The sequence below is a fragment of the Heptranchias perlo genome, chromosome 2, assembly GCF_035084215.1.
Source record: "Heptranchias perlo isolate sHepPer1 chromosome 2, sHepPer1.hap1, whole genome shotgun sequence".
Classification (NCBI taxonomy): Eukaryota; Metazoa; Chordata; class Chondrichthyes; order Hexanchiformes; family Hexanchidae; genus Heptranchias; species Heptranchias perlo.
In genome coordinates, this window is record NC_090326.1 from 31,931,545 (window position 1) to 31,957,631 (window position 26,087).

At 41.2% G+C, this 26,087-nt stretch overlaps 1 protein-coding gene across 3 annotated transcripts in view; it reads right to left on the reverse strand.

Annotated features, from left to right (window-relative positions):
* Positions 1 to 445: 445 nt before the first annotated feature.
* LOC137336684 (F-actin-uncapping protein LRRC16A-like) overlaps positions 446 to 26,087 on the reverse strand; it is a 371,070-nt gene continuing 345,428 nt past the window's right edge. For 2 of the 3 annotated variants that reach the window (XM_068001680.1, XM_068001678.1), the window contains 5 exons: positions 25,670 to 25,748; positions 17,921 to 18,124; positions 14,495 to 14,638; positions 13,145 to 13,297; positions 446 to 3,668 (listed from right to left, as the gene is read on the reverse strand). In XM_068001680.1, the coding sequence (XP_067857781.1) occupies positions 3,460 to 3,668; positions 13,145 to 13,297; positions 14,495 to 14,638; positions 17,921 to 18,124; positions 25,670 to 25,748 (789 nt within the window). In that variant the 3' untranslated portion in view covers positions 446 to 3,459. The remainder of the gene's footprint in view (positions 3,669 to 13,144; positions 13,298 to 14,494; positions 14,639 to 17,920; positions 18,125 to 25,669; positions 25,749 to 26,087) is intronic. The other variant, XM_068001681.1, reaches the window with a different exon arrangement.

The window sequence follows — 26,087 nt, forward strand, 5'->3', positions numbered from 1 at the left end:
GCTGAGAAAATGCTAATATAACACATAAAAAAATGTAATTCACAACAAAATCATCAAAATTGCGCATAACTTACCTATCTTATCCTCTCTTTGTTCCAATAAATGCTGCACTGGTCCAGAGGGCAACTGGCTGTACAAACTATGAAATTTCAATATGGTTTTTCCATTGTACAGTGAGAAATGTTTATGGTAAATGTAAACATCTCCTCGTGGTGATAACGTTAGCAGTTATGGATCTGTGTGGAATATCGGTGCTAAAGTTGTTCTTCAACTTCTGTCTGAATAAAATATATTTACAAAAGTTGTGGATTTGAGCCGATATAATGAATTTGTAACAGCAAAAGTGCAATGGCATTGGTCTGCATTCAATGATTAATTTGTTGTAAAGGAATTTTAGGAAAAAAGTATTTTTAGTTTGCTTCGATATTTCATTTCATAAACCATACCAACTGTAACAGTTTATTTCTGTTTATGATACAAGCATACACAGACTATATAACTATATATATATTAAAATACATCTGTTTTACTGCTGCTCTCTGCTCCCTAGCATCTTTCCACCCAGTGCACCATTCCCTAGATTGGAATGCGACTATGCTAAGCACCACAACTGTAATCCTGACTGCAGTCATGGGCAATACCATGTTAAATCTACTATATACATAATGTTAAAAAAATTGATAAAGTAGCTAACAGTTCTTTTATTTTTGATGTTTTAAAAATTCACCAGATTTCTTTCAAAATAAAGAGTAAAAATGATAACAGTTCTTTCACCTCAAAGGCGGGGGGTGATAGTTTGTTCTTGAGAATTTAGTTCAATTAGTCTAAAGTGTAAATAAATACCAGCTCCTAGGTTTTACAAGTGTTAACAGGATGGGATTCTGTAAATTGGGTTCCCGGTATTCAGTGTCAGGAATGGTTGAGTGAATTTCATCATAATTGTACATTAAACATAAATACGTTTTCATCATTGCTTTGTTTCAGTGGTTGGCTGGTATGCATGAATTGGTCAGATGGTATGTTCCAAACCAACTTAGTCTGTCACCACTGTCAAGGGTGCAATCTTGTATTTTTAAGATTTAAAAAAATTCATGATATATAATTATGCAAATTTCATATTTTTTGTATGGGTTTTGTCTGGTTAATCAATGAAATGACAATTCAAGAATGCAACCAGTTTCTGAAAAATCATTTGATCTCTCTTAGCAAAAAAGCAGGTTATAGCCTGTCCCTTTTTGTTTTGCAGCTTCTTGAGATTTTGCTGTATTCCGAAGATTGTTCAGAATAAGGAATCGTATGAACTTTTACATGGTGTACAGGGGCCAAAGTCTCTCCTCAAGAAATACAGCTCAAAACTAACATCCTGATGTCATTGAGAACTCTGGACTGTTATCCAGCAGGACAGCAATGTGGACTATTCTCCAGCAGGACAGCAATGTGGACTATTCTCCAGCAGGACAGCAATGTGGACTATTCTCCAGCAGGACAGCAATGTGGACTATTCTCCAGCAGGACAGCAATGTGGACTATTCTCCAGCAGGACAGCAATGTGGACTATTCTCCAGCATGACAGCAATGTGGACTATTCTATTCCAAGAGACTTCAGGAGAAGGGCTGAGAGCTCTGATGAACTGTATGGTTCAGATTTACTTATTTGTTTACCTATTTATTTGCAGAGAGTTGTTAAGATCATGGAATGCTTTGCTACAGGGAGTTGTAGCAGCAGCAATCATTGCACCTTTTAAGAGAAAAGTAGACAAACATTTGAAGCAGCTAATGATACAGGGCTATGGGGAGAGAGCATGGTAGTGGAATGATGTTTGGATTGCTCAAGTGAAGACCCAGCACAGTGAGCCACGTGGCCTTCTTGTGCTGTAAACATTTTTGGTATGTTAGAAATCTCAGTTCTCTTGTAAACTATTAGTCTAATTCTCTTCACCTCTCTGATTTTAGTAACAAATATGATTAGTTTTAGCCTTTTGAATCAGTGGTTATTGTGCAATCTATCTGTTTAACTGAAGACGGAGTGTAAATCTCATGTAAATTCCAACGTTCAAGTTACCCAAACTGGAATCATTGTTACCCTTTGGATCCACGTTCTGCAAGGTGAAAACATGTAGATTTTAGATTATAAGAAAGGCAGGATTGTTGTCAGGCCATTTAGTGGTAAAATGATGCAAAATTACCCAAAACCATAATGCATATGGATGACCTAGTGCAAATTTGAAGGATAAAATCATATATACACACAGCAAGTTATTCACAAGTAATTTTTCAATTTTAGTCTCAAAATAAACAAACTACTACCTTGTTGCTCACACTCTAATTACCTTCAGTGTATTTTGATCGTTGTGATTGAATGCTATGTCCATAGCCACCTTCATCACAGTACAAGGGCAAAACCAGCACATGTGGTGGTGAACTGTGACTGAGAATATTAATGCAATGGCAACAAAACTGTAGAATCATTCTCTTTACTGGTACAAATATATACACAAAGAAATCCCCTCTACACTGGAACTAAGCTACAGCGAGCAATATATGCCTCTGAAAGGCATAATGATTAAATCATTTCAGATGTAAAAGTGGGTAGATAAACAGATCATCAGCTAGCCTAATGATTAAAATAAAAATAAACTTCCCTGTTCCAACAGTCCATTAACATGAACCGCTAAAAGTTACACCCCACATGATGTACCCACCATCCCCACATATGTGCTCATTGTGCTTATGGCAATGTTTATGAAAACTGATTTAACAATCTGAAGTAGAGTATCTGTACATCTGGAGGGCAAAGGATGCCCCACTAGAGGATTACAAACCCTTATCCAAGCTCCCCTTTTATTTATAATAAATTATACAAATTTATTTCATTAGTGTGCTCAGTTAGTATCGTTATTCTGCTCAATTGCATACAGGATTATATCTCGCGTGCACATTTGACACATATAAGCACACAGCAGTACATCTGTAAACTTGCTGCACATCGTACAGAAGCTGATGCTAAAAAGATTTCCAGTTCGGTTGCTCGGTTTACAATTTCCCTGTACAAGGCATGTATTCCTCACAGCTGCTTTACAAAATTCAAGTACATGAAAAAAATTACTGGCATTTGCAGGGATGGTAGCAAAGTTTAAAAAAAGGAATGTTAACTTTTGTCTGAGGTGGGGAGCAGGGGAGAGGGATGAAGGGTAGAACTAGCAATCACAGGGAAGAAAAAAAATCATGTATGCAGTAAATAAATGTAATAAACAATCATTTAAAGTAGAATCAAGTTAAGAAACAAAATGATTGTTTAGTTTAGTTAAGCCAGGAATCCAGGGGTCATTTTCAAGTTTAAAAAAAAGTATTAATTTGATGGTTGGCTGGTGAATAGAAACATCTCAGATCGTCTTTACACCCTGATTGCTTGTATTACTGTGTGCTCTTGTGCTGTGCAACCTCTCTACCCCAAAGCCTCTATACAAATATGTAGTCTTTGTCTCCTTCCTCTCCAGAATCGCTGGACTTGCTGCCGTTCTTCCCCTCCGTTTTCGAATGTTGCCGCTCTCCCTTGGACATCTTCTCCTTCGTTCGCAACTCTTGATCCTCAGAAAATCGGCCTGGTTTGCTTTCTTCGGAGTGCGGGCTTTGCCTGGAACTTGCTTCCGTCACAGAACTTTGGCGTACTGGTTGATTTTTAATCACAACGAAGAAGAAAGGATTACTTTAAAACACATCAAACAAGGTAAAACAATATGAAGACACAAGTGGTACATGGAGTCAGTATTAGTTCATGAGAACACGTTCAGAAGAATGGGGTATATATTGAAACTTAGTCTAGAAGGCAGAGGTGGTTAGAAAACCTTGTCCGGAAGCAATTGACATTTTGAAATTTACCCTTGTGCAATGCAAAAATAAAAACATTATTCAGTGGTTGAAGTTCAAAAGCTGGACGGCCAACCCATCACCAAAGAGTCAGACTTCTAACCTGTAACTGTGCTATGATCATTCAGTCTACAAGGCATACAAACCAGCTTGATCCTAATGATTGTATGTCTGGAGAAATGTACTTGGTAAAAAAAAAACTGCTAAGCTATTTGAAAACCCGAGAGCCAAACGTCATGAATCGGAGACGCTTTCTAACTTGATGGGGAGAGCTCTGGAAGCTGATAATTCGCTTTGTTGATCTGTAACAATTGGTTCACTCGTGGATTACAATGGCCAAAAATAATTCGAATATTTAATAAAACATTTGATTTTTCTCTCCTTAGGTTCTCAATTGTAAACAGACCATTCCCCAGCAGAAGGGCTGGGTCGGGGATGTGCTCCCAAGTCACTGCCACTCTCAACTAGACAGTAGGTGGAGTGCGACAGCAGCTTCAGATGACATTTCTATCAACGTCCCCTCCTGTGGAGAACTACCTGACTTCCACTTGCGGCTTCCCTGCAATAGGCTCGCAAGACTAGGAGATGATAACGTGTCACGGTGTGAACTTGTCTCCTATGGATGGCAGAGGGTGCTGGTAAGCTCATAATGAAAGTTAATTCTCTCACCTCACATATAAATTGCAGTAAGAATATGTTAAGAATAACAAACAAATAAAAACACATAAGGTATTTCTAGTCAGGGAACAATGAAAATTTAAGCAATGTCCATCCAAATAATACATTCACCCTCTCATGAATAAAGGATGAAAAAAACTGCAAATGCTGGAAACACAAAGCATGTGAAACAAGAAACAACAGGTTAACATTTTGGGTAGAAACATTCATTCTGATGGGAGTTCCTGGATGAAGGGTCTATCCCCAAAATGCTAACCTAGGTCCTTTTTTTGTTCAAATGCTGATGGATCTGCTGTGTATTTTCAGCATCTCATGTTTCTATTTTATGAACATATAGGCCAGTGACTGATTTCTTAGGACATATTGAGCACTCCACCAAACGGTCTCATTCCTTGCTCCTATTTCACCCCACCAGGAGCGTGGCCCAGTTTCTTGGGTAAGGAATCATTATGCACGTACAGCAAGCTCCCAGTGGGACCCCCACCAGCAAGCGGGAGCCCGGCAATGGCACCGAGAAAGTTCTGGTAGTGCTGCAGCAAGACCATCGCTGCAGCACCTGAAGAGGCGGGATAATTTAAAAAGGCCAGAAGAGACCCAAAGACGAAGGAGGAATGCACAGATTCAAGCAGTGGTAGGCCTCTCTGCTCCATTTTCCTGCAGTGCTTTCCACTTGTCTCCCCCAAATACTCATTTCCTTTTGTTCTACTAATCCTCTGGAGCTCTACAAATCATGCCAAGATCTTTTCTGATGTAAATACCATGATTTGCTGTCCTGGTCTAAATTAACTCCAATACTGGGCCTGAAAAGGCCTTTCGTGGTTCCCCTCAGCTTAGCCCTCGTCGATACACTCAAGACGATACCTCTCGTCTTAATTTTTGAAATGACCATTAATTGGCTTAATCTTGTCTCAAGTGTTTGCTATTGACTTGTATGGAAGCTTGTTATTGTTGTAATATTGCTTTTCTGCTGTATTTTGGATGTCAATCATGTTTAATTTTATTTTAGTTTGTTTTTTTTGGTTGGGCCCCCAACATGCTGTAGCTTCTGCTTTGCAATTTAAAAAAAAATCCAAAAATAAAACGTTAAAGAAAAAGCAGATTTGAATGAATTAGTGCCAAAAAGAAAGGATATTCAGAATACTTGATGGCATTAAAAAATTTAAAGCAATATATAAAACACACAAAATACTTGGTGCAACTACACCATCTTAAAAGAGAAAAGTACATTTCTTGGACCACTAAGTTTGTATGCAATCTGCACTTGTGTATGGTACCTCTGTTTTAATAAATGGATGAGTTTATGAATTCCAAGCAAAAACCATTCATGTACACTTGAAGAAATAAAAAGCAGGCTAAGTATTGTACTCAGTAGAATGTGGCTCATCTTCACTCGAACTGTTCTATGAATTATAACAGAACTCAAACAAATTCAAGCACTGTTTGGTTTCCACCTCTGCTGGAACATTAAATCATTTCGGAACATAGGAACAGGGGCAGACCATTCAGCCCCTCGAGTCTGTTCCGCCATTCAATTAGACCATAGCTGATCTGTACCTCAACTCTATTTGCTCACCGTACCTCCATATCCCTTGATACCCTTAACTAACAAAACATTTAGGTTGAACGTCTCATCTGAAGCACCTCCAAATGATCTTTTAGAACACTGCAATTCATTCGAGTATATTAAACTTCATTCTCTACTTTTAACTTTTTTTTCAGGACACCAAGTTCATGGGATTCTGATTTCGAGTTGAAACTGATTATTTCTGTTGGCCTTTTCAACCCACCATCATCAGCTGCTGCTGGAAATGGCAGATTACTTGTTATACATTGAGTCTTTCTTTTTCTTTGGCTAAAGTTCAGCCTCCACCTTCAGTTAGGCATCCACTGGGGGAGTCAGATGGTTGTGCTTAAAGCTCTATTCTCGCACTTGAACAGATAATTTAGGCTGACACTTCAGTATAGAACTGAAGGAGTGCTGCGACGTCAGAAGCGAAGTCTTTTCGATGAGCTCTTAAACCAAGCAAACCCTGTGTGCCTGTTCGGATGGATATAAACGATCCCATATTCAAAGAAGAGCAGGGAGTTCTCCCAATGTACTGGTCAACATTCTTCCCTTCACCATCTCCACCAAAAACAGAATGGAGATGAAAACCTTCAGACCTGCTCCACCGCCTTAAGTGCAGTGTAGCAGGAATCTTGCTCTGCTGCTGAGCTCCACTCCTCATCCTGCCGGAGCATCAGGAGTCAGTCAAGTTAAATATTACTGCAGGGCACCTATACCAGTATGAGTGCAACTTGGGTGCCCCCTTTGTGTTCGGGGTGGGGGGATTAAGAGGAAGGAGCGAGGTTAGAATGGAGGATATGGGACTAGGCACCAGTGGAAAATTTTTCGCCTGCTCTTCTGGGTGGAGACCTGGCGTTTATGGGTCCTGCCCAATTTTCCACGCCCTCTCCTGAACTTCAGATTGATTTACGCTGGGAATGTGCTCCAGGCCCCAAGGAAATTTGGGGCCATTAACTAGTCATTTATCTCATTTGTTGTTTGTGGGACCTTACTGTGCACAATTTGGCGGCTGCATTTGTCTGCAAAACGACAGTGACTACACTTAAAAAGGCAATTCATTGGTTTGAAGTGCTCTGGGACATCCTGAGGATGTGAAAGGTGCTATAGAAATGCAAGTTCTTTAATACAAAATGTGGTGGTGGATGAGGATGGACATCCTTAGGATGGACGAGGGCACAGCAGCAAAGTGTTCATCATCTTCATCTGTTAAAATTAAGACAATAATGCCTGGTGAAAGCACATAAAATGGGCCACGTTGCTGATTTGGAACTAACTTCAAGAGGTGTCTTGTAAGTTGGCTTAAGTATTCGCCAGTGCATGAGCTGAGTGGCTCTTAATTTTGTTGGTAGGTCTTAGCCTGCCAAGCAGTAACAAAAGGGGATGCATTCCACATCTATTTTGCTAAATGCTGTTTAGTAATCTATTTTGCTAAATGCTGTTTAGTAATGGGTTTCCAACATTTTGTTTCATAAGTCAATGAACAATTGTCTGGATTAATGATGGTCCTTTGTCCCACCAGTACGCATAACCTTCTGGGAGATGGAAGAAACGGAAGTTGGTAGATAAAATGTTGCCACTAGGATTTCCCCAGATTGTTTTCAATTTGCCTATCATAGACAGAAAAAGAAGGATGGAGCGAAGGAACTCCCATATTCATGTCCTCAACAAAATATGGTGGGTTTACTAACAAGTATAGTTCACTAATTCTTCATGCTCGTATGCAAGCCAGTGAAGTAATAATCGTAAAAGCGAAAATAATCACTGCAAGCCATGGGTTCAAAGTGGTTTTGACAATAATTTGCAACCTTACCACTGTGCTCACCAGAGATGAAAGGCAAATACAGCAGCAAGGCATGTTCTTAGACAGCTTGAAGCAAGCCTCTCATCCAGCAGCATTTGCAGGATGAATAGAATTGCTGGTAACACACTTGTGGGTTGAAATGGTAGACAAAACAGAGCAGATTTTCCTGTTCCTGGGGCTATTGGATTTTAAATTGACAGAAAAATCAGGCTGGCTCCATAACAGGAATGTGCTCCTCCCTGCCCAATTATCACTGTATTCACTGCAGCCAGGTAACTCAGTAGTCCCAAGATCAGGAAAATTTGCCTCAACATTTTTACTTGGTGGTGTAAGTCATCAGAGTCGAAGCTTTCCTGGAGGGCAGCAACATTATTAGTGATTACTGCAACTTTGCAGGCTGCTCCTAGGAAACTTTGCATGCTAACATTTGATTTTGTGTCTGACTTCAGAATGCAGGAGTGCACAGAGGTGTCTGCACCTGGAGGAAAGGAGCTTCTACATCTTTGTATGGGTCTGCCATGTAAAATCCTTGTGCTGAGTTTGAAGCAGGTTTCACACTTAAGTCATGTGACAATGGAAGACAACATAGTTAGGTGTCATTAAATTAATTACTTATAAAGGAGCCATGGTACTCAATGCAGATCCACACTGCACTGCAGCAACTTGCCAAGGCTTCTTCGACAGCACCTCCCAAACCCACGACCTCTACCACCTAGAAGGACAAGGGCAGGAGGCACATGGGAACAACACCATCTGCACGTTCCCCTCCAAGTCACACACCATCCCGACTAGGAAATATATCGCCGTTCCTTCATCGTCGCTGGGTCAAAATCCTGGAACTCCCCACCTAACAGCACTGTGGGAGAACCTTCACCACACGGACTGCAGCGGTTCAAGGCGGTGGCTCACCACCACCTTCTCAAGGGCAATTAGGGATGGGCAATAAATGCTGTCCTTGCCAGCGACACCCACATCCCATGAACGAATAAAAAAAGATGCTGAAACAGCGAGCTGGCATTGGTGAGAGACTGAATCAAAGTTTTGAAAGCAAAATATAAAACCCAAAGACTGCTCTATGTCAGAGATTTTGGAGCGTAGCCAAGTCCCAGAGGATACGTTACATTTGCACACAGGGTGTGCTGCATGAGTTCCAATTTCTTAGAAGAGTATAATTTGTCTCTGTGCAAGAATTGGCCCAGCCTTGTGTCAGGTCCGGAACCCACCTATGGTTAACGCAACTAGGAATTCCCTAGTGAACCAGATTGGAAAGAGAACAGAGAGATTTTCAGGGTGATACAAGCCTCTTTTGAGGTTGCGTGTGTTGCTAGTACCGTGATCTACAAAGGGCAGGTTGTGTTAGGGGAATTAACTGGGAGGTCTCGGCCTCCATGCCTGGTCCAATGTTCGGAGGGAAGGCCAGATTCAAGGCCAGAGTAGGAATCCCTAGTGAAATTGGGAAAGTTGCACCTTCTATCATGCTTGGGGAGTTGAGATGTGTTTGAGATGTACTCAATTTCTCTCAATTGCCCAGAGGAACTTGGAAAAGGGTCTGCTGAGATCTTGGAATTGTTAGGCAACAACCTTAACTCTCGGTAACTGGAACATGGAGGAGTACGCAGGGAAATATATTCATTTTTGTTATGCTTGGTTTTTCCCAAGAGTGATTTGGACAGGTTCTTCCATCTTTTCAATGCCCTATATATTACTGGTCTGGGATAAGGTGGGAGTGGAGAAAAGTTTCTTTTGTACAAGTCATTGAGTGTGATAGTTAATATTATGCCTATGTGTTTGAAGCTAATTACTGACCGTGCAAAGAGGTGGATTCTGTGGATGTATGTGGAAAGTCCTGTTTGATAGACATGCCTTTGATTTTGGTACAGTTAAATTTGTATTTTAAGAGCGAGACGAGCTCCTTGATATTTGGAAAATGTTGGGCAATGAGGTGGAGTGGTAAGTTACACAACTTAGATGCTTTCATTATCATACAGTGATCTCTTATGCTCAGTCTCCTAACCTGTACTGAGAATGTCTAAGGTTTCCGCCAGAAGCCAAAGAGGAGTGGACAAAGAGTATCCCTGACTGGGCCAATATCCCAAATGCTTGACCATAAACTGACAGCCCTGGAGCTGTACCTCCAGTGCCTGACAAACACTTTCAAAACACATCTCCAACCTGTGTACTGCGTTTGTCTCCAGATTAAAAGACACAAAGTCCAAAGGGGGCCTGGGAACGCAAGTGTCAATCTGGTCTGTGACTATAAGCTAACAATCCCAGGCCACCAAATAGCAAAGGAGGAACAGAGAAAGACATGGAGGCAGACACTCACAACTACCACATGCATCAAAACAAGGTTTATACATTCAGCATATTGCACACCACAGATGATTCACAAATTGCACTCCAATTGTTGGAGACACTTGCATTCAGAAAGATACATGTTATACACATTTATACTCATAGTCCCACAGTTCTTGCAGAACTAGCCTATGCCTATTGGGCCTACCCACTATAACATGTAGGCCAGAGCAATTCTCTGTTAGCTGCGGCTTGTATTTCACTCAAAATAAACATGTGGATGAAATATCTACCAAGCACTTTGAGGCATTTCCTAGAAACCTATATGATTGAGGCTCACCTTCCACATATCCAGGACAAGCCTCAAGGAGGGAAGTATGAGCCAATCTGGACTGTGGCTACAAGCTAACAGTCTCTTTTCAAAGCACCAAAAAGGGGAAGGAGCCATCTCTGCAAGATTACTCTGCTACGCAGACTGAACCTTCGACACTCTCAGCCGAATCCCAGGTTCTGTCACTAAATTATCCTGCCGCCCTCCCATGGCCGACTGTTCTGAGTATGCAGAACCACATCAACAATCCAAATCAGTCAATACATTCTCCTGTACATATCCTGTGAGAAAATTGCATAGTGACTTCAGAAAATATATGTGCAAAAAAAGGAGTTCTATAGATTGTCAAAGACTCCAGGAAGAACCCAGAGGTTATAAACAGAATTCTGACCAACTTCTAATGAAACAATCAACTGAGGACATTGCTGGCAGCAATGGGAGAAAAAGAACAGATGGTATGGTCTAGATTGAAACTTTGTAAACAGCAGAACAGAGAACGTTACCTGACTGCATTTCTTACATTTCACCTTCTGTAAGTGGTTACCCTCCTGCCAATATCTACTTGTATGTGGAGGTTGAACAAATAAGTATTAAAATTATTTTTTTTTAAAAAATCTTATTTTGGAGAAGCATCAGCAACTTCTTCAAACCAGGCTTTTACGTTTACTTTTATATCAATCTTAAGTTTCAAAACAAATCATTCAAAGTTATGGCAATTGGCTTTCCGGAAGACTCGGGTGAGTTTACCCAATTAGCAGCTAAACCATACAGACCAGAACTCCAGTTTGCCCTGAGTCAGCTGGTCTTTGTTACAGAGTCAGTGGGCATGCTACCGTTGGTCTCAGTGTCCTGAGGTAGGTAGGAGGAAATCAGCCAGGGTTCTTGCTCTAGAACACTACCCAGTGAACCTGGCTGGCCGCTTGAATGTGTGGACGTCGAGTGAGGAATGGATGTGATGCCCTCCCTAGACCATAGTGAAGGCTCACACATGAATACAGCCACCTGGGCAAAGGTATCAGAAGTTGCCTAGTTCCTGTGGAACCGTAACCGAGCAAGGAATCATTGAATTCAGAAGATGAGTTTTTGTTAGGTAAGGGTCCCAAGGGATATGGAGCTAAGGCGGATAAAAGGAGTTGAGGTACAGATTAGCCATGATCTAACTGAATGCGGAACTTGAGGGGCTGAATGGCCGACTTCTGTTCCTATGAGGGGGATGAAAATCAGCAAAAAGAGAACTAAATCCAGCAATTCACCTGCACAATTTGAGCAGAATTGGAAATTTAAGGATAGAATAGATTAGTATGGACAATACTGTCCACGATTGCAAAGGACTGACCAATTAATACTTTAGCCTCTTCTGAGCAAGAAATTGTGTAAGCTCACTGTAGCCTTCATTAAAAGTTACCCAATCTCTTTACACGCAGAGATTACATGTTTCAAGGATTATAGTTAGGGGTTGAAAGGCTTATACACATGGGAAAGACCAAAGAGGAGGTGCAGATATAACAAAGTGGAAGAAAATTAAACAGTTCTATTCCCAAACCGGTGAAATATATCCTGCAGCAGGTTCATTAATCAGCCTGAATTAACATATTCAGGAAATACAGCACACAGTATATGTTCACATGGTGTTCACAAAGAAAATGAATGAAATGAACACTTAAATTGAGGCTCACAAATGTCAGTGGCAAAGTATATGTGGATGATACGATACCTTGGTGAAATCTGAAAGTTTTTGTGAAACCAAAAATGAAATGAAGCCATCACCGTCACTATAAAGGACTAACATCAAAGCAAAGCTCTCACAACTGTAGCATCCCTATCCATGGTCCTCTTGGAAGCTTAGATTTAACTCAACAAACTAGCTTCTGAATTTCTGTAATCATTCTGCACATTTAAAAAAATGCTAATTTTATTTGAGTTCAACAGAAGTCACAGTTTGAATGGAATCCCCACTATGTAAATTTCACAGGTTTCTCGATTTAAAATGAACACAAGACAGGGAACGAGATACTACAGCTTTCAATTACAAGATATCAGATCTGCCTCCAAGCACGAAAATGGCACCGGCAAACTTAGAGCAATCTGATAGCAAAAATGTCTGTTCATGGTCTGTGCCACTCATGGACGGACGGTATGTATCCTGTTCTACTGGCTTTTGTAAACTGGACTGCTTTGTTGCAATTTGAGTCAAAAGCGACAGCCTAAATGTCTCAAAGCCATTGTGTCGCAGTCCAGTCTAGTTTCTTCCAGACTTGCAGTCTGTTGGGTGATCCAAAGTGTAACCAACAAACTCAATAGCCATGGAAGGTATATCATTTTTAAAATCAGACAGGTTTACACTTCAGAATTTTTGTTCATCTTTTCTGGTTTTGATTTTATATCCATTCTGCATGAGCCCAACTCAAATCTTGTCCAGGGTTACGATGTGAAAATGCCACTATACCAGATCCAGTAATACAATTATGTACTACAGTTAAGAGTTTAGTTATTTTAACTCCATATATGCACTTGTTATTAGTTTGTATGGATGTCTCGAAACAAATTGTATATTTGCTGGTGCCAATTTTCCCCACCACCACTCCAGGAAGGCAAAAATTCTAACCAGTTATTGGCTGTGATTTCTTGCGCTCAATCTCGCTCGCATCATTCACTGCGCCAGTTGATGATTGCCTCAATGTTCTTTTGACACGTGCTCCATTTTTTGCCATTTCAGAATCATGCTCTGTGTCAGCTCTACTATCAAGTCCAAATATCTCTACCGGGGGGAAAAAGGGCACTTTTTAATCTTTACTTCACACATACATTCAATGCATAATGGAGCAGCACAAAATACATCTGAAGAAACTAAGTTTTCTTGCATGTCTCAAAGTTTTCTATTTAAGAATTTATAAAGGCAAATTTTCTGTTTCTTGTATTGAACAGTACAAATAAATTGAAATGCACAGAATTAGATTTTTAAAAAAATTAATAGTCTAGGAAACTGAAAACTTGTCTTTCTGGTTTACCATCTGTCGTACAATTAAGCTTTCCCAGTCTCAAAGGAATAACTTGCTGCCTACCCCTGGAGGATTATTTTATGTTGACATAAAATAATCTCGCTTGTCTCACTACTTAAATAGTGTTCCAAAAGTTTAAAATGATGAGGACACATTTCTGTAGTTGACCAACACTATTGAATTAGAGTCGTTTTGCCATTTAAGTGTATAGAAATTTGCTTCTTGTTCATTATTTAGATTTTAAATGATCACAAAACATCACTAGAACTAGTGCAGAAGTTATGTTTCATTATAGATTTTGTTTCTTTTACAAATTTACTGTTGCTTCATTTATGGAGACAAACAAATGGAAACACATGATGAAGCAGACATTTTGTGACGATTCTAACGACACGTTTTGAATATGTAAAATGCATACAAGATGGTTTGCACATTGTAACAGTTCATACAATTGCAATAACTGAAAAGATATGCATTATTGGCAATTTGAAAATTGAGTGTAAATGCAGGGAGATTATATTTGCATATCTAACCTTCTAATGCATCACCTTTTTTACAAACTTTATTGCTATTGTACGCCACCAGTTTACAACTCTTCAACCCAACACACTAGAACCCTACCAGTCTCCAGTCAGTACCAGACAGAACAAGTTAGTGGGTTCTTGTTAAATTGCAGAAGTATGATTTTTTTTTCACGTTTTAAACATGTACATATTCCTTAACATCCATAAACTCAATACTGAGAGTTCTTCTACTGAAGTACTGGCAGAATATCTGGTTTAATTCTTTTAGGATACTGGTGAGATGACAAAGGTGCTAATACAGGTTAAAGAGTTAACTGTTTGCTGTATTGTTCAATTGCACTTCAGTAAAACGTTCTAAGCAGCCCTCCCTCCCCTCCAACTTCAGGAATCCTATTCACCTCCCACGCCTTGCATTAAGTGGTGTCAGCCTACCTTCATGTGAAGACGACCAGCTGCTGGGCCCACTGAAAGGAGGGCTGCTCTGTCCATCTTTATCTGATGGTATTCGCCTTAGAAGAGGTGGGACCAGAGCAACTTTGGGGGAAGAGTGACCAGACGTGGATTCTGGGTTTTCCTCTATAATGAGTAACAAAGGCATGACTTTTGTTAATGTTGTTTTCCCCCCAACAATATTAGCACTGCTTTGAGCTTAACTCTAATGCTTCGTGTCCATTGATCTCAATGAACACCCCTTTCCAACAAATGATGTGTCAAATTTACAAAGGGTTTAGTCAGTTACTTTCCCCCTATAAGAGCACAAATCCAAATGGAAAGTTTACAACACACACATCACACTTCCATTAATATGAAGCTGGGGGCTCAATTTTAAAAGCCAAGTCCGGGTGCATTGGGGGCAGGGGTGGACAAAGAAAATTGGAGAAATGCGGAGCAGGAACGAATCCCGGCTCCAACCTGCCGACTTCCGCATTTTACCCAGAGTCGTCCGGGTGTGCGCGCCGTTCCCGAACCCGGAAGGCCCACGGCAATTAAAGCCGGCAGGATGATATTTAAAGCAGCAAATATATCTCAATGAGGTCGTTTATTTTTTGCCTTTTGGGCAGTTGAAACGATTTTGAACTTACCTGGGCGGCTTTCCCATGGCTTCCGATTCACGCCTGGTGAAAGGCGTGAAGGGCGGGATTGGTGAAAAACAGATTAAATAAAACTACATTTCAAATTGTAATAAAATAAAATAAACATACCTTCCAAAGATGTCAGCTGCACCCACCTCCCTCCGACGTCACTTGCACCCCCTCCGATGTCTTCCCGCATCCCCCAATCTTTGTCTCCCCCCCATCTGTCTCCCAATGGCCGATGAGGTCTCTTGCTCTCTTTGTCCACCCCCCCCAACCTCGGACGTGCAACTCCTGTCGGCAGCCAGCCAGTCAATCAGGCTGGCTGCTGGGCGCCAAACCCAGAAGAGGCTTTAATCGGCCTCATTAGGGTTGTGTAAGTACACGCCTACGTCCCTTCCGGGTTTGGCGCCTGCAAATCACCCCCCCCACCCCCGCAGTCTTCCCGCTGACCTTTTAAAATTGAGCCCTGAATGTCTATACTAGTTGTTGAAGTACTGATGGTTTCAAGCTATCAAATTACTAAATTATCAGATATATTGCATATTTCTATACAAGTATAAATGTAAATAAGATGAGTTTTAAAAGCTCTTATGTCTCCAACTTATGAGAGAGACCAACTATAGGAGTTGACCATTTAGGACTGAGATGAGGAGGAATTTCTTCACTCAGAGGGTTGTGAATCTTTGGAATTCTCTACCCCAGAGGGCTGTGGATGCTCAGTTGTTGAGTATATTCAAGACTGAGATCGATAGATTTTTGGACACTAAAGGAATCAAGGGATATGGAGATAGGGCGGGAAAGTGGAGTTGAGGTAGAAGATCAGCCATGATCTTATTGAATGGCGGAGCAGGCTCGAGGGGCCGTATGGCCTACTCCTGCTCCTATTTCTTATGTTCTTATAAGTAATCTATCAAATCCAGTTTCTTGTAGAGAGAGTTGTACCGTGGAACAATTTGGACAAAATTGTAATACTACTGACACTAGCCGAAAGGCAATTATCTTGTGCTGGTACTTCTCTCTCTGGACATAAAACTACAGGTACTTTTGAACATTTATGGATTTGGAATGTTGCCTGGCTTCATTTTTCATTAAAGCAGGTGGCGTTTTTGAACCTAGGTCAGTTTAGCATACCAATTTAAATTACTAACAGCCGCATCAGTGTAAATAACACATTTGTTGCACTGTCTGGTTTACCTTAAGCTAATGCACTGGAAGTGTGCTGAACGGGCTTGGATCTTTGCAGATACAAATGTTGTTTCCTAACTGGTTTGTGTGAATCCCGTCAAGCTTCGTTCTTTCAGAAGAATTACATTAAAGGGGTTTATTTTGCTTCAGTTCAGCAGTATATCTGAGTTCTGGTATCTGGTCAGACAGAGGACTCTGTTTCATTCCCTACGTGGGTTGTTTTATTTACTTATATTACTATATAATTCAAAACATTACACTGGTACTGGAAGTGGTACAGGAGAATGAACACAGGTAGAATTTAGCAAAGACAGAACCATAAACATATAACTCATTGGGAACTACAACTCCCATTGGCTGTTGGATCACCAGTCATTACACTGAAGCCCTGTATTAAGATTCATTACTTGATCCTCCCTGTTCACAACATTTAGCTCTCAATTTTGTTTGCCTGGATTCTGATTCTGACTTTATGATTCTGTAATGTAGTAAATCATTTTACAGAAAAGGTTGTTAACATGTTCTGCTAAAGCCCAGGTGCCTTATCCATTTTCTTTGTACAAGTTTGTTATGATCTTCAACTTTCAATGGGTTGGAGAAGGGGGCTGAAGCAGCTGTAAAAGGAGAGTACAAACTGCACACATATCTAATTCACCTTTATTCTGTAGCAGGATCCTATTTTTGCGCTATAAACGAAGTTGATGAGAGACAAACAAGTGTTTTTGTATTCTACCTGGCTTCTTAACTTAATACTGAACAGGATCTCGCTCTACAGTAAGTGAGCTGAGCCTCGTTACAGCCAGTGCTTTGTTTCCCATGTATATTATCCTGATCCATTGGTTCAGTGCAATAGAATATACTGTTACTACTGCATCTCTTTCAGCTCTGCATGCCTCCTTACAGTTCAGTGACCATCAATCCAGAATTGTCCTACTAGTTATTCTGTGTGTTCTTCCTAATACTAAAATATAATTTTGTGGAAGCACTTGGGTGCAAGTTCTACATTTGGTTCTCGCCAATGCTGTACAGAACATAAACTGTCAGACATAAACTGTGAATTGCTTGGTTAGGCGGGAGGGAGATGAAAATGATTATTATGGGTCCATCAAACACACTTATACAACAGGGTGAGCAGGAAGGCTGAATTATTTTTCTTCCTTCTTTTTGTTGACAGATTATTAACCTTTATTCTTCCTCCTTTCTCCTCTCCTGATCTCACTGAATTAGCCAATGACAGAGTAGGAGACCTATTCCAGCTTGTGTCCTTTGAGCCGACCAACGGAATATTAATGGCCCAGTGACAGTTTTTTCACCCTTCTATATTTATGTCCTTTTTTGGAGATTGGAATCCACTGGCTATTATCCAACTTCTAATATTGCTTGTTCTAAAGGCTACACAATAGTTTAGGCAAAGCAGATTGTATACAATGTCTTTATTTCTCTCGGATGCATTCCATTAGGTCCAATTCTTTTATGGACCTTCAATTATTCACACTGGGTCAATAACCATATATTTACTGACCTTTTTTTCTACAAAACTTCTATTGGATCCCCAATCGTTCAGTTCATGGATTGGTGATGCAACTTCTTAACTCACCTGTGCTCCAGATGGGCCTAGGCTTTTGAGGAATACTAGGACGTCCCACATTGCTGGGCTTGAGAATTTGAGGTGGTGTTTTTGGACTGGTAGGCGTGGTGGAGGAACTTTTAGGTTTCACGGTTTCAGTCTTTGGTTCAGGTTTTGTAAGTTTCTCCGGTGATGTCAGGCTGAGATCTCCTTTTTGGATTTGCTGGCTCTTGGCTAGCATAATGAGATGAAAAGAATACAATTTTAAGAAGGCATTAAAGTTACATTAAATGGTACTGTATATTGGAACATAGATGTTCTTTTAAAAAGAAAGCAAAACAAAACAAAAGGTGTGGGATATAGAATGTGTAGAATAATTTCAATTTCTGACTCAGGAAACAATGAGTCTTGATTTATTCTATAAATACTATAAGAAACAATGACGCTGTCCATCGGTTAAAGTGCGCAACAACAGGTCAAAGGGTTTTCATGAGCATTGCTTCTGTGAGTCTGAACACAAAGTTTTAGAATATATCAGAAAGCTGTTGTCAAAACAAGAAAAGGGTTGGTACCGTTATCATATTTGTTGTGTTAACAATGCAGGCCTAACCAAGGGTTAGATTGTGAGGAGAAATTACATAAACTAGGCTTGTATTCCCTGGAATATAGATGGTTAAGGGGTGATTTGATTGAGGTTTTTAGGATTTTGAAAGGAATTGATAGGGTAGATAGAGAGAAACATAAACTTTTTCTGCTGGAGGGTGTGTCTAGGACATAACCTTAACATCAGAGCCAGGCCATTCAGGAGAGAAGTTAGGAAACTTTCAGACAAAGGGTGGTAGAAGTGTGGAACTCACTCCCATAAAAAGCCGTAGATGCTAGCTCAATTAATAATTTCAAATCGGAGATCGATAGATTTTTGCTAGCCAAAGGTATTAAGGGATATGGAGCCAAGGCGGGTGGATGGAGTTAGGATACAGATTAGCCATGATCTCATTGAATGGCAGAACAGGCTTGGGGGGCTGAATGGCCTACTACTGTTTCTATGATATTGTGCCCATTATCAACCAGCTTTCTACTTATACAACTAGTTTTGTGAATTTTACAGTGTTTTCAAAAAATACATGAGGATATTGTGCTGGTAATCTGGAATGCGGAGGGATGCATAAATCTTAAGGCAACAGTCAGGGTGGTTGTCTGTACAGTGGAGAGTCCTACAGCCCAGGAGTTTTTTGTTAGGAGTATCAATACTGCATTTTAAAGATTCTGGAATTCTCTTCAACGAAGTGACTGTACTTCAGAGTAACGCACTGTATAAAAAGCATTTGAGTGCTTTGAGAGATGCAATATGTTGTCTTTTTGTGATGGAAGGCAAAAATTATATGGTGTATAACACTCAAAATAGGTGACATAAACGGCAGAAGTCTTCAGATTTAGTCTTTTTCCTCCTTATCTTCCTCGTGTACCCTTGTGATTGATAGATTTTTTGTTAGGTAAGGATATTAAGGGTTATGGAGCCAAGGCAGGTCGATGGAGTTAAGATACACATCAGCCATCATCTAATTGAACGCTGGAACAGGCTCGAGGGGCTGAACGGCCTACTCCTGCTCCTATGTTCCTTCCTAAAATTAGTTCTGTATATCCAAACCAATTGCGTAAAGCACTCAATGCTATGAAAAAAAATGTTCTGTCAACCAGAATGGCATGAAGCATGACTGCTACCTCAGCTTAGCGACAGACCATACTGAAAATGTGTGCCCTAGGGCTACTTGGAGCACACAGGAGCAGCTGGGCCCAGTAATATAGCATTATGGTGCACTCCATGTTTCATACTGCCTATCTAATCACATGATTTAGTGCGGTTGGTTACTCTCTGCCTCCATGGAAGCAAATAAAATCAAACAAAAAAAAAGCGAAATGATTTAAAGACTCTGATGTGTTCCAGTTTAACTTAACAATGGGGCGGGTACCAATGATTCCAGCAAATATTTTTACAATGATTATGCAAGTGATTAGGAAGGCAAATGGAATGTTGTCATTTATTGCAAGGGGAATGGAAAATAAAAGTAGAAATGTTTTGCTACAGCTGTACAGGGCATTGGTGAGACCACATCTAGAATACTGTGTGCAGTTTTGGTCTCCTTATTTAAGAAAGGACATAATTGCTTTGGAGGCGGTTCAGAGACTGATTCCTGGGATGAGGGGGTTATCTTATGAGGACAAGTTGGGCCAGTATACACTGGAGTTTAGAAAATGAGAGGTGATCTTATTGAAACATATAAGATCCTGAGGGGACTAGAAGGGGTAGATGCTGAGAGGATGTTTCCCCTTGTGGGAGAGACTAGAACTAGGGGCCACAGTTTAAAAATAAAGGGTCTCCCATTTAAGACGGAGATGAGGAGAAATTTTTTCTCTCAGAGGGTCGTGAGTCTGTGGAACTCCCTTCCCCAGAGAGCGGTGGAGGCAGGGTCATTGAATATTTTTAAGGCTGAATTAGATACATTCCTGATTAACAAGGGAGTCAAAGGTTATAGTAGGTAGACGGGAAAGTAGGATTGAGGTTACAATCAGATCAGCCATGATCTTATCAAATGGGAGAGCAGGCTCGAGGGGCCGAATGGCCTACTCCTGCTCTTAATTCGTATGTTCATATGTTCGAATATGCCATGATGTAATCCACTCCACATTTTGTTGCAATAGGTGATGTGGTCTTGCTGCTATGGAATACTTCCTGAATTCTTCATCTCATATTAGAGTCATAGAGTCATAGAGTTATACAGCACGGATAGAGGCCCTTCGGCCCATCGTGTCCGCGCCGGCCATCAGCCCTGTCTACTCTAATCCCATATTCCAGCATTTGGTCCGTAGCCTTGTATGCTATGGCATTTCAAGTGCTCATCCAAATGCTTCTTGAATGTTGTGAGGGTTCCTGCCTCCACAACCCTTTCAGACAGTGAGTTCCAGACTCCAACCACCCTCTGGGTGAAAAAGTTCTTTCTCAAATCCCCTCTAAACCTCCCGCCTTTTACCTTGAATCTATGTCCCCTTGTTATAGAACCCTCAACGAAGGGAAAAAGCTCCTTAGTATCCATCCTATCTGTGCCCCTCATAATTTTGTACACCTCAATCATGTCCCCCCTCAGCCTCCTCTGCTCCAAGGAAAACAAACCCAATCTTCCCAGTCTCTCTTCATAGCTGAAGCGCTCCAGCCCTGGTAACATCCTGGTGAATCTCCTCTGCACCCTCTCCAAAGCGATCACATCCTTCCTGTAGTGTGGCGACCAGAACTGCACACAGTACTCCAGCTGTGGCCTAACCAGTGTTTTATACAGCTCCATCATAACCTCCTTGCTCTTATATTCTATGCCTCGGCTAATAAAGGCAAGTATCCCATATGCCTTCTTTACCACCTTATCTACCTGTTCCGCCGCCTTCAGGGATCTGTGAACTTGCACACCAAGATCCCTCTGACCCTCTGTCTTGCCTAGGGTCCTCCCATTCATTGTGTATTCCCTTGCCTTGTTAGTCCCTCCAAAGTGCATCACCTCGCACTTTTCCGGGTTAAATTCCATTTGCCACTGTTCCGCCCATCTGACCAACCCATCTATATCGTCCTGCAGACTGAGGCTATCCTCCTCGCTATTTACCACCCTACCAATCTTTGTATCATCAGCGAACTTACTGATCATACCTATCGTATCTAATGATAGATAGGCTTTGAATTAACAATCAGGAATGTGGGTGCATAATTCCTCCTCCAATCCATTCCCAGGTCTGTAGCCAATACAAATGGGATGGGTTTTGGCTATCTCCTCATCATCCAGGCACAGAGCAGGGATGCCTTCTTTTGCTGCTGTCTGCAATTGGGATGGAACCCCAGCATGTTAAAAAATGTGCTCAACCAGCTATTAATGGGTTACTTGTTAACACGGTGGTCTTTACAGACAATATGCTCCCCATCCTCACTAACGCCGGTAGCTGTCTGCCACAGGTGACGACATATTTTGCGCAGTATGGTACCGAGTCAGTATATAAAGTAAACCATATGAAGATAAAGGTCATGGTTTTGGGCCTCTTGCTCCCTCTCTGGATTTAAAGAGAAGTTTGATCAGCTAGTAACAGAGTTTCAAATACTTCAAAAGGTACAGGTCGCTAACAACATGACCTCTCAATATGGTCAGTTTTCCTGATTTTTGCAGATAAACTGTGATGATTTAGCACACTGGGGGTGAATTGCCACTCTCATTCACTGTTGGTGTGCTTAGAATGAACATGTTGCCTGATTCACATCCCACGCACTAACTTCTTGTGTGGTCTTTGGAATGGCAAGGGTCCAAAAGTCCATCTTAGACAACTCCATCGGATAAGGAAGGAGTTACATAGGAACAGAAGTAGACCATTCAGCCCTTCAAGCCTGTTCTGCCTTTCAGTTAGATAATGGCTGATCTGTATCTCAACTCCATTGATCCAGCATTGCTCCTTGATACCCTTACCTAACAAACAAAATCTATCGATCTGTCTTGAAAATTTCAATGAGTTACCTCACCCAGTTCTCTTTTATTAACGAGTGGCTTAAATTTGTGAACAGATTTTACCTGCTGTTGATGGAACAAGATTCCTGCAGTCAGTTCTCACCTCTCTACTCATCATTTTTTATTTAAAGGCAGTGCTAGTGATTTGTAAGGCCATTTACTGACCCGTGTTATTCAGAGCATTTGGGAGGGATGTTTGCCATTTCTTGCATTCTTCTGAGGTATCAGCTGATTAGCGCACTATAGAACAATCCTGATACCCCTTTCATGCTGTTGGGGTGCAAGCAATCTGCACCCTTGAACTGGTGGGAATGGTTTTTATTTCTAAATTGAATTCTGTTTCTCTAGGTTGATAGAGTGGCACCAGGCATGATCCCAATGCCACCATGAGAAACAAATCACTAACAAGTGGCCTCCTCTTTCAAGGAGAACAGCACTAATAAAATTGGCCGAGCCAAACTAAAAATGTGTGCATAGAATTAAAAGATAATCCACTTTTCATTGTCGATAAAACATGATGTGTCCACCAGTCACAGAAGTGAACCAGTGAACATGGTATGATCCTGTTCAAAGGTTACCTGGGCACGCACATGGCTTGGAAGAGAGGCAAACAAACGGAGCATCACCTCCCATCGATCCTGCGCATCCTGGGCCTGTGGATGGAGGTTTTTGCTAGGCCCAGGGGCAGGCCGACCAGAAGGTGGTCTGATTTGCTCGCCTCTCTGCATATTGGTTGACTGAAGATGAGAACTGTGGGTGAAAAATGCAGCCAACAATTGAGGAGCAGCCCCTTCAGGAAAGAGAGTCTGCAAACTCAGATATTGTACGTACATATGAAAAACTGGCCACAAAATAGACATGTGGTCTGGGTGTTTGTAAAATGGCTCAAATGAATTTAGGAAGTCACGGCGCTGTGCAATACTCTCCATCCCAGCTCCCCAGTGGTGCCACGGAGGAGCCCCCAATACAGGGCTTTCCACTGGGGACGTTTGCCCCCCCCCCCCCCCGCTGGATGGCAGAATGTTCCACCATGGTGTCTCTGGGTAGAAGACGAGGGTAAGAAATGGAGAGTGTGCAGCAGCAAATTATAGAGGAAATCCCTCCATGTAGAATGGAATGATGGGATAGGGATTAAAGCCCCTTGCTGAGCTGTTTGATAAAGGGGTGTACTGAGGCTTTGCAGAATCAGTTTCACATTTAAGGTGGAGATTTCATCAATATCGTTAGATATATCAATTTCTTACCAACTAATAGGTCAGGTCTGATGTTACTAGAACTTTGACACTGGAGCACTTTCTTTCCTACTTTTCTTTCTTTCAAGGCAATAGATGAGAAACCGAGATTGTTATTTTATTCCTCACTTACTTCACATAAGCCTGATGAGCTCTGATCGTTTGAAGTGTAATATACTTGGGATCTGACCTAAACACAGAAACTAAGGAAGAGCAATAGGAGGTGATATGCATGGCTCCATATCACATGACTGCAAGTAACTGCTTGAATAAGAGCCAAATTGAGGTTCTATACTGCACTTACCATACACCAGTGCACTTGCTGTAGGGCTGAGGTACGGTTGGCAACTTTGTACACGTTCTCTGTACCTGCCGCCTGATTCAACACTTAAGTGGACTGCAGCCATGGCTGGGAGCACAGCTGAATCCAACTACTGCACTGCCTTCTATGCCTGCCAATGGATATACTCTGTATGTGGACAAAATTTGCCTCATTATTACACTGTACAGTGCTGTATGCCAATCATGTGGTTCCAGGTAGGATTACCAACTAGATCTGATTGGATTCAAAAGTGATGGATAATAGGCCAGTGGAAAAAATTATGTATTTTCTGCATCTTTCTCAGCTAAATTCCTCCACACTTAGTGCCATTTTCCTGGAATACTGAGTGACTCGTACATATGGGCTCTCCTACCCACCAGACCACCCAGCTACTTCGTGGGGAAACTGGGACTGAGAAGTTAGAGGGTTTTCACACTGCGGCTGCATCAGTGTTCACCTCCTCTTCATTAATGGTCCTTCTACAGCTTGGAAAGTTTTGCTGTCAGTAACTGAGAGCAATTTTTATCTCCTCATGAGCATGTGCACCAGGACTTTGAATAAGTTTAATTCTGGTGGTCACATTAGCTTCCTCAATCCTCTCAATGATTAAGATTGGTCAACTTCTAGCCAGGGACTCCAATGCTTGTACCTTTGATACAAATTTTTGTTGTGATTTCAACCTTATATTACACACTTTTTGTTGTTAGCATGAATGATAATCTCATTCTTATTCTAAAAGGGGTGTAGGAACAGAGAGATCTGGGGGTATATATGTCCAGGTCATTGAAGGTGGCAGGGCAGGCTGAGAAAGCGGTTAAAAAAGCATACGGGATCCTGGGCTTTATAAATAGAGGCATAGAGTACAAAAGCAAGGAGGTTATGTTGGACCTTTATAAAACACTGGTTCAGTCACAACTGGAGGAGTATGTCCAATTCTGGGCACCGCACTTTAGGAAAGATGTGAAGGCCTTACAGAGGGTGCAGAAATTATTTACTAGAATGATTCCAGGGATGAGGGACTTCAGTTACGTGGACAGACTGGAGAAGCTGGGGTTGTTCTCCTTAGAGCAGAGAAGGTTGACAGGAGATTTGATAGAGGTATTCAAAATCATGAGGGGTCTAGACAGAGTAGAAAGAAAGAAACTACTCCCATTGGCGGAATGGTCGAGAACCAGAGGACAGAGATTTAAGGTTTGATAGGCAAAAGGACCAAAGGCAACATGAGGAAAAACTTTTTTACATAGTGAGTGGTTATGATCTGGAATGCACTGCCTGAGGTGGTGTTGGAGGCAGATTCAATCGTGGCTTTCAAAAGGGAATTGGATAAGTACTTGAAGGGAAAAAATCTGCAGGGCTACGGGAAAGGGCAGGGGAGTGGGACTAACTGGATTGCTCTTGCAGAGAGCCGACATGGGCTTGACGGGCCGAACGGCCTCCTCCTGTGCTGTAGCCATTCTATGTGACTATCCTTTTCTTAAAAGATAAAACACTAAATCAGCAGTATTCTCAGGATACAATGTGCAAGAATTAAATAAGTTGGGCGTAGCGATTTCTAATGCAATCTAATGAAAAATATTTACAATTCTGTGTATAATATTAGTAAAGTAAAACGGCATCCATCTTATATAGGTGTTAAGCTGGTAAGTTAAACACGCACTCTCTCATGACACTGGCACATCGGACTTGTGCTCACCTCTACCAGCTTCATCTAGTCGGTCTGCACTTGACACATTTTCATGTAACTCCTTGCTTCCAGTTTCATTTTCAAGTTTCTGAGGAGAAGATGACAAAATTGAAAAATCCTAATAAATCATTAAACCAGTTGCACAGTGGCAGATAATGTAGATCCCTGTTGCACACCTGTTCTTGGGACTGATGCAAAAGTATCAGAGCGTCTTTTAGATTGTTGTTTGAGAATCAAGTTATATTTAAAAATGTGCTTTTGGCACTATTGGAACAGCAGCTCCCAGATCTGCATTTTAAACCTACAAAATGTTGCAATTACACTGTTACGATTGCTACCTTTTTAAAAACTTGTGCACAGCGCAATAGTCAGCTTCCAAAGGCAAGTCCACACTTGACCTTTTGCACAAAGTAACTGGGGATAGTGT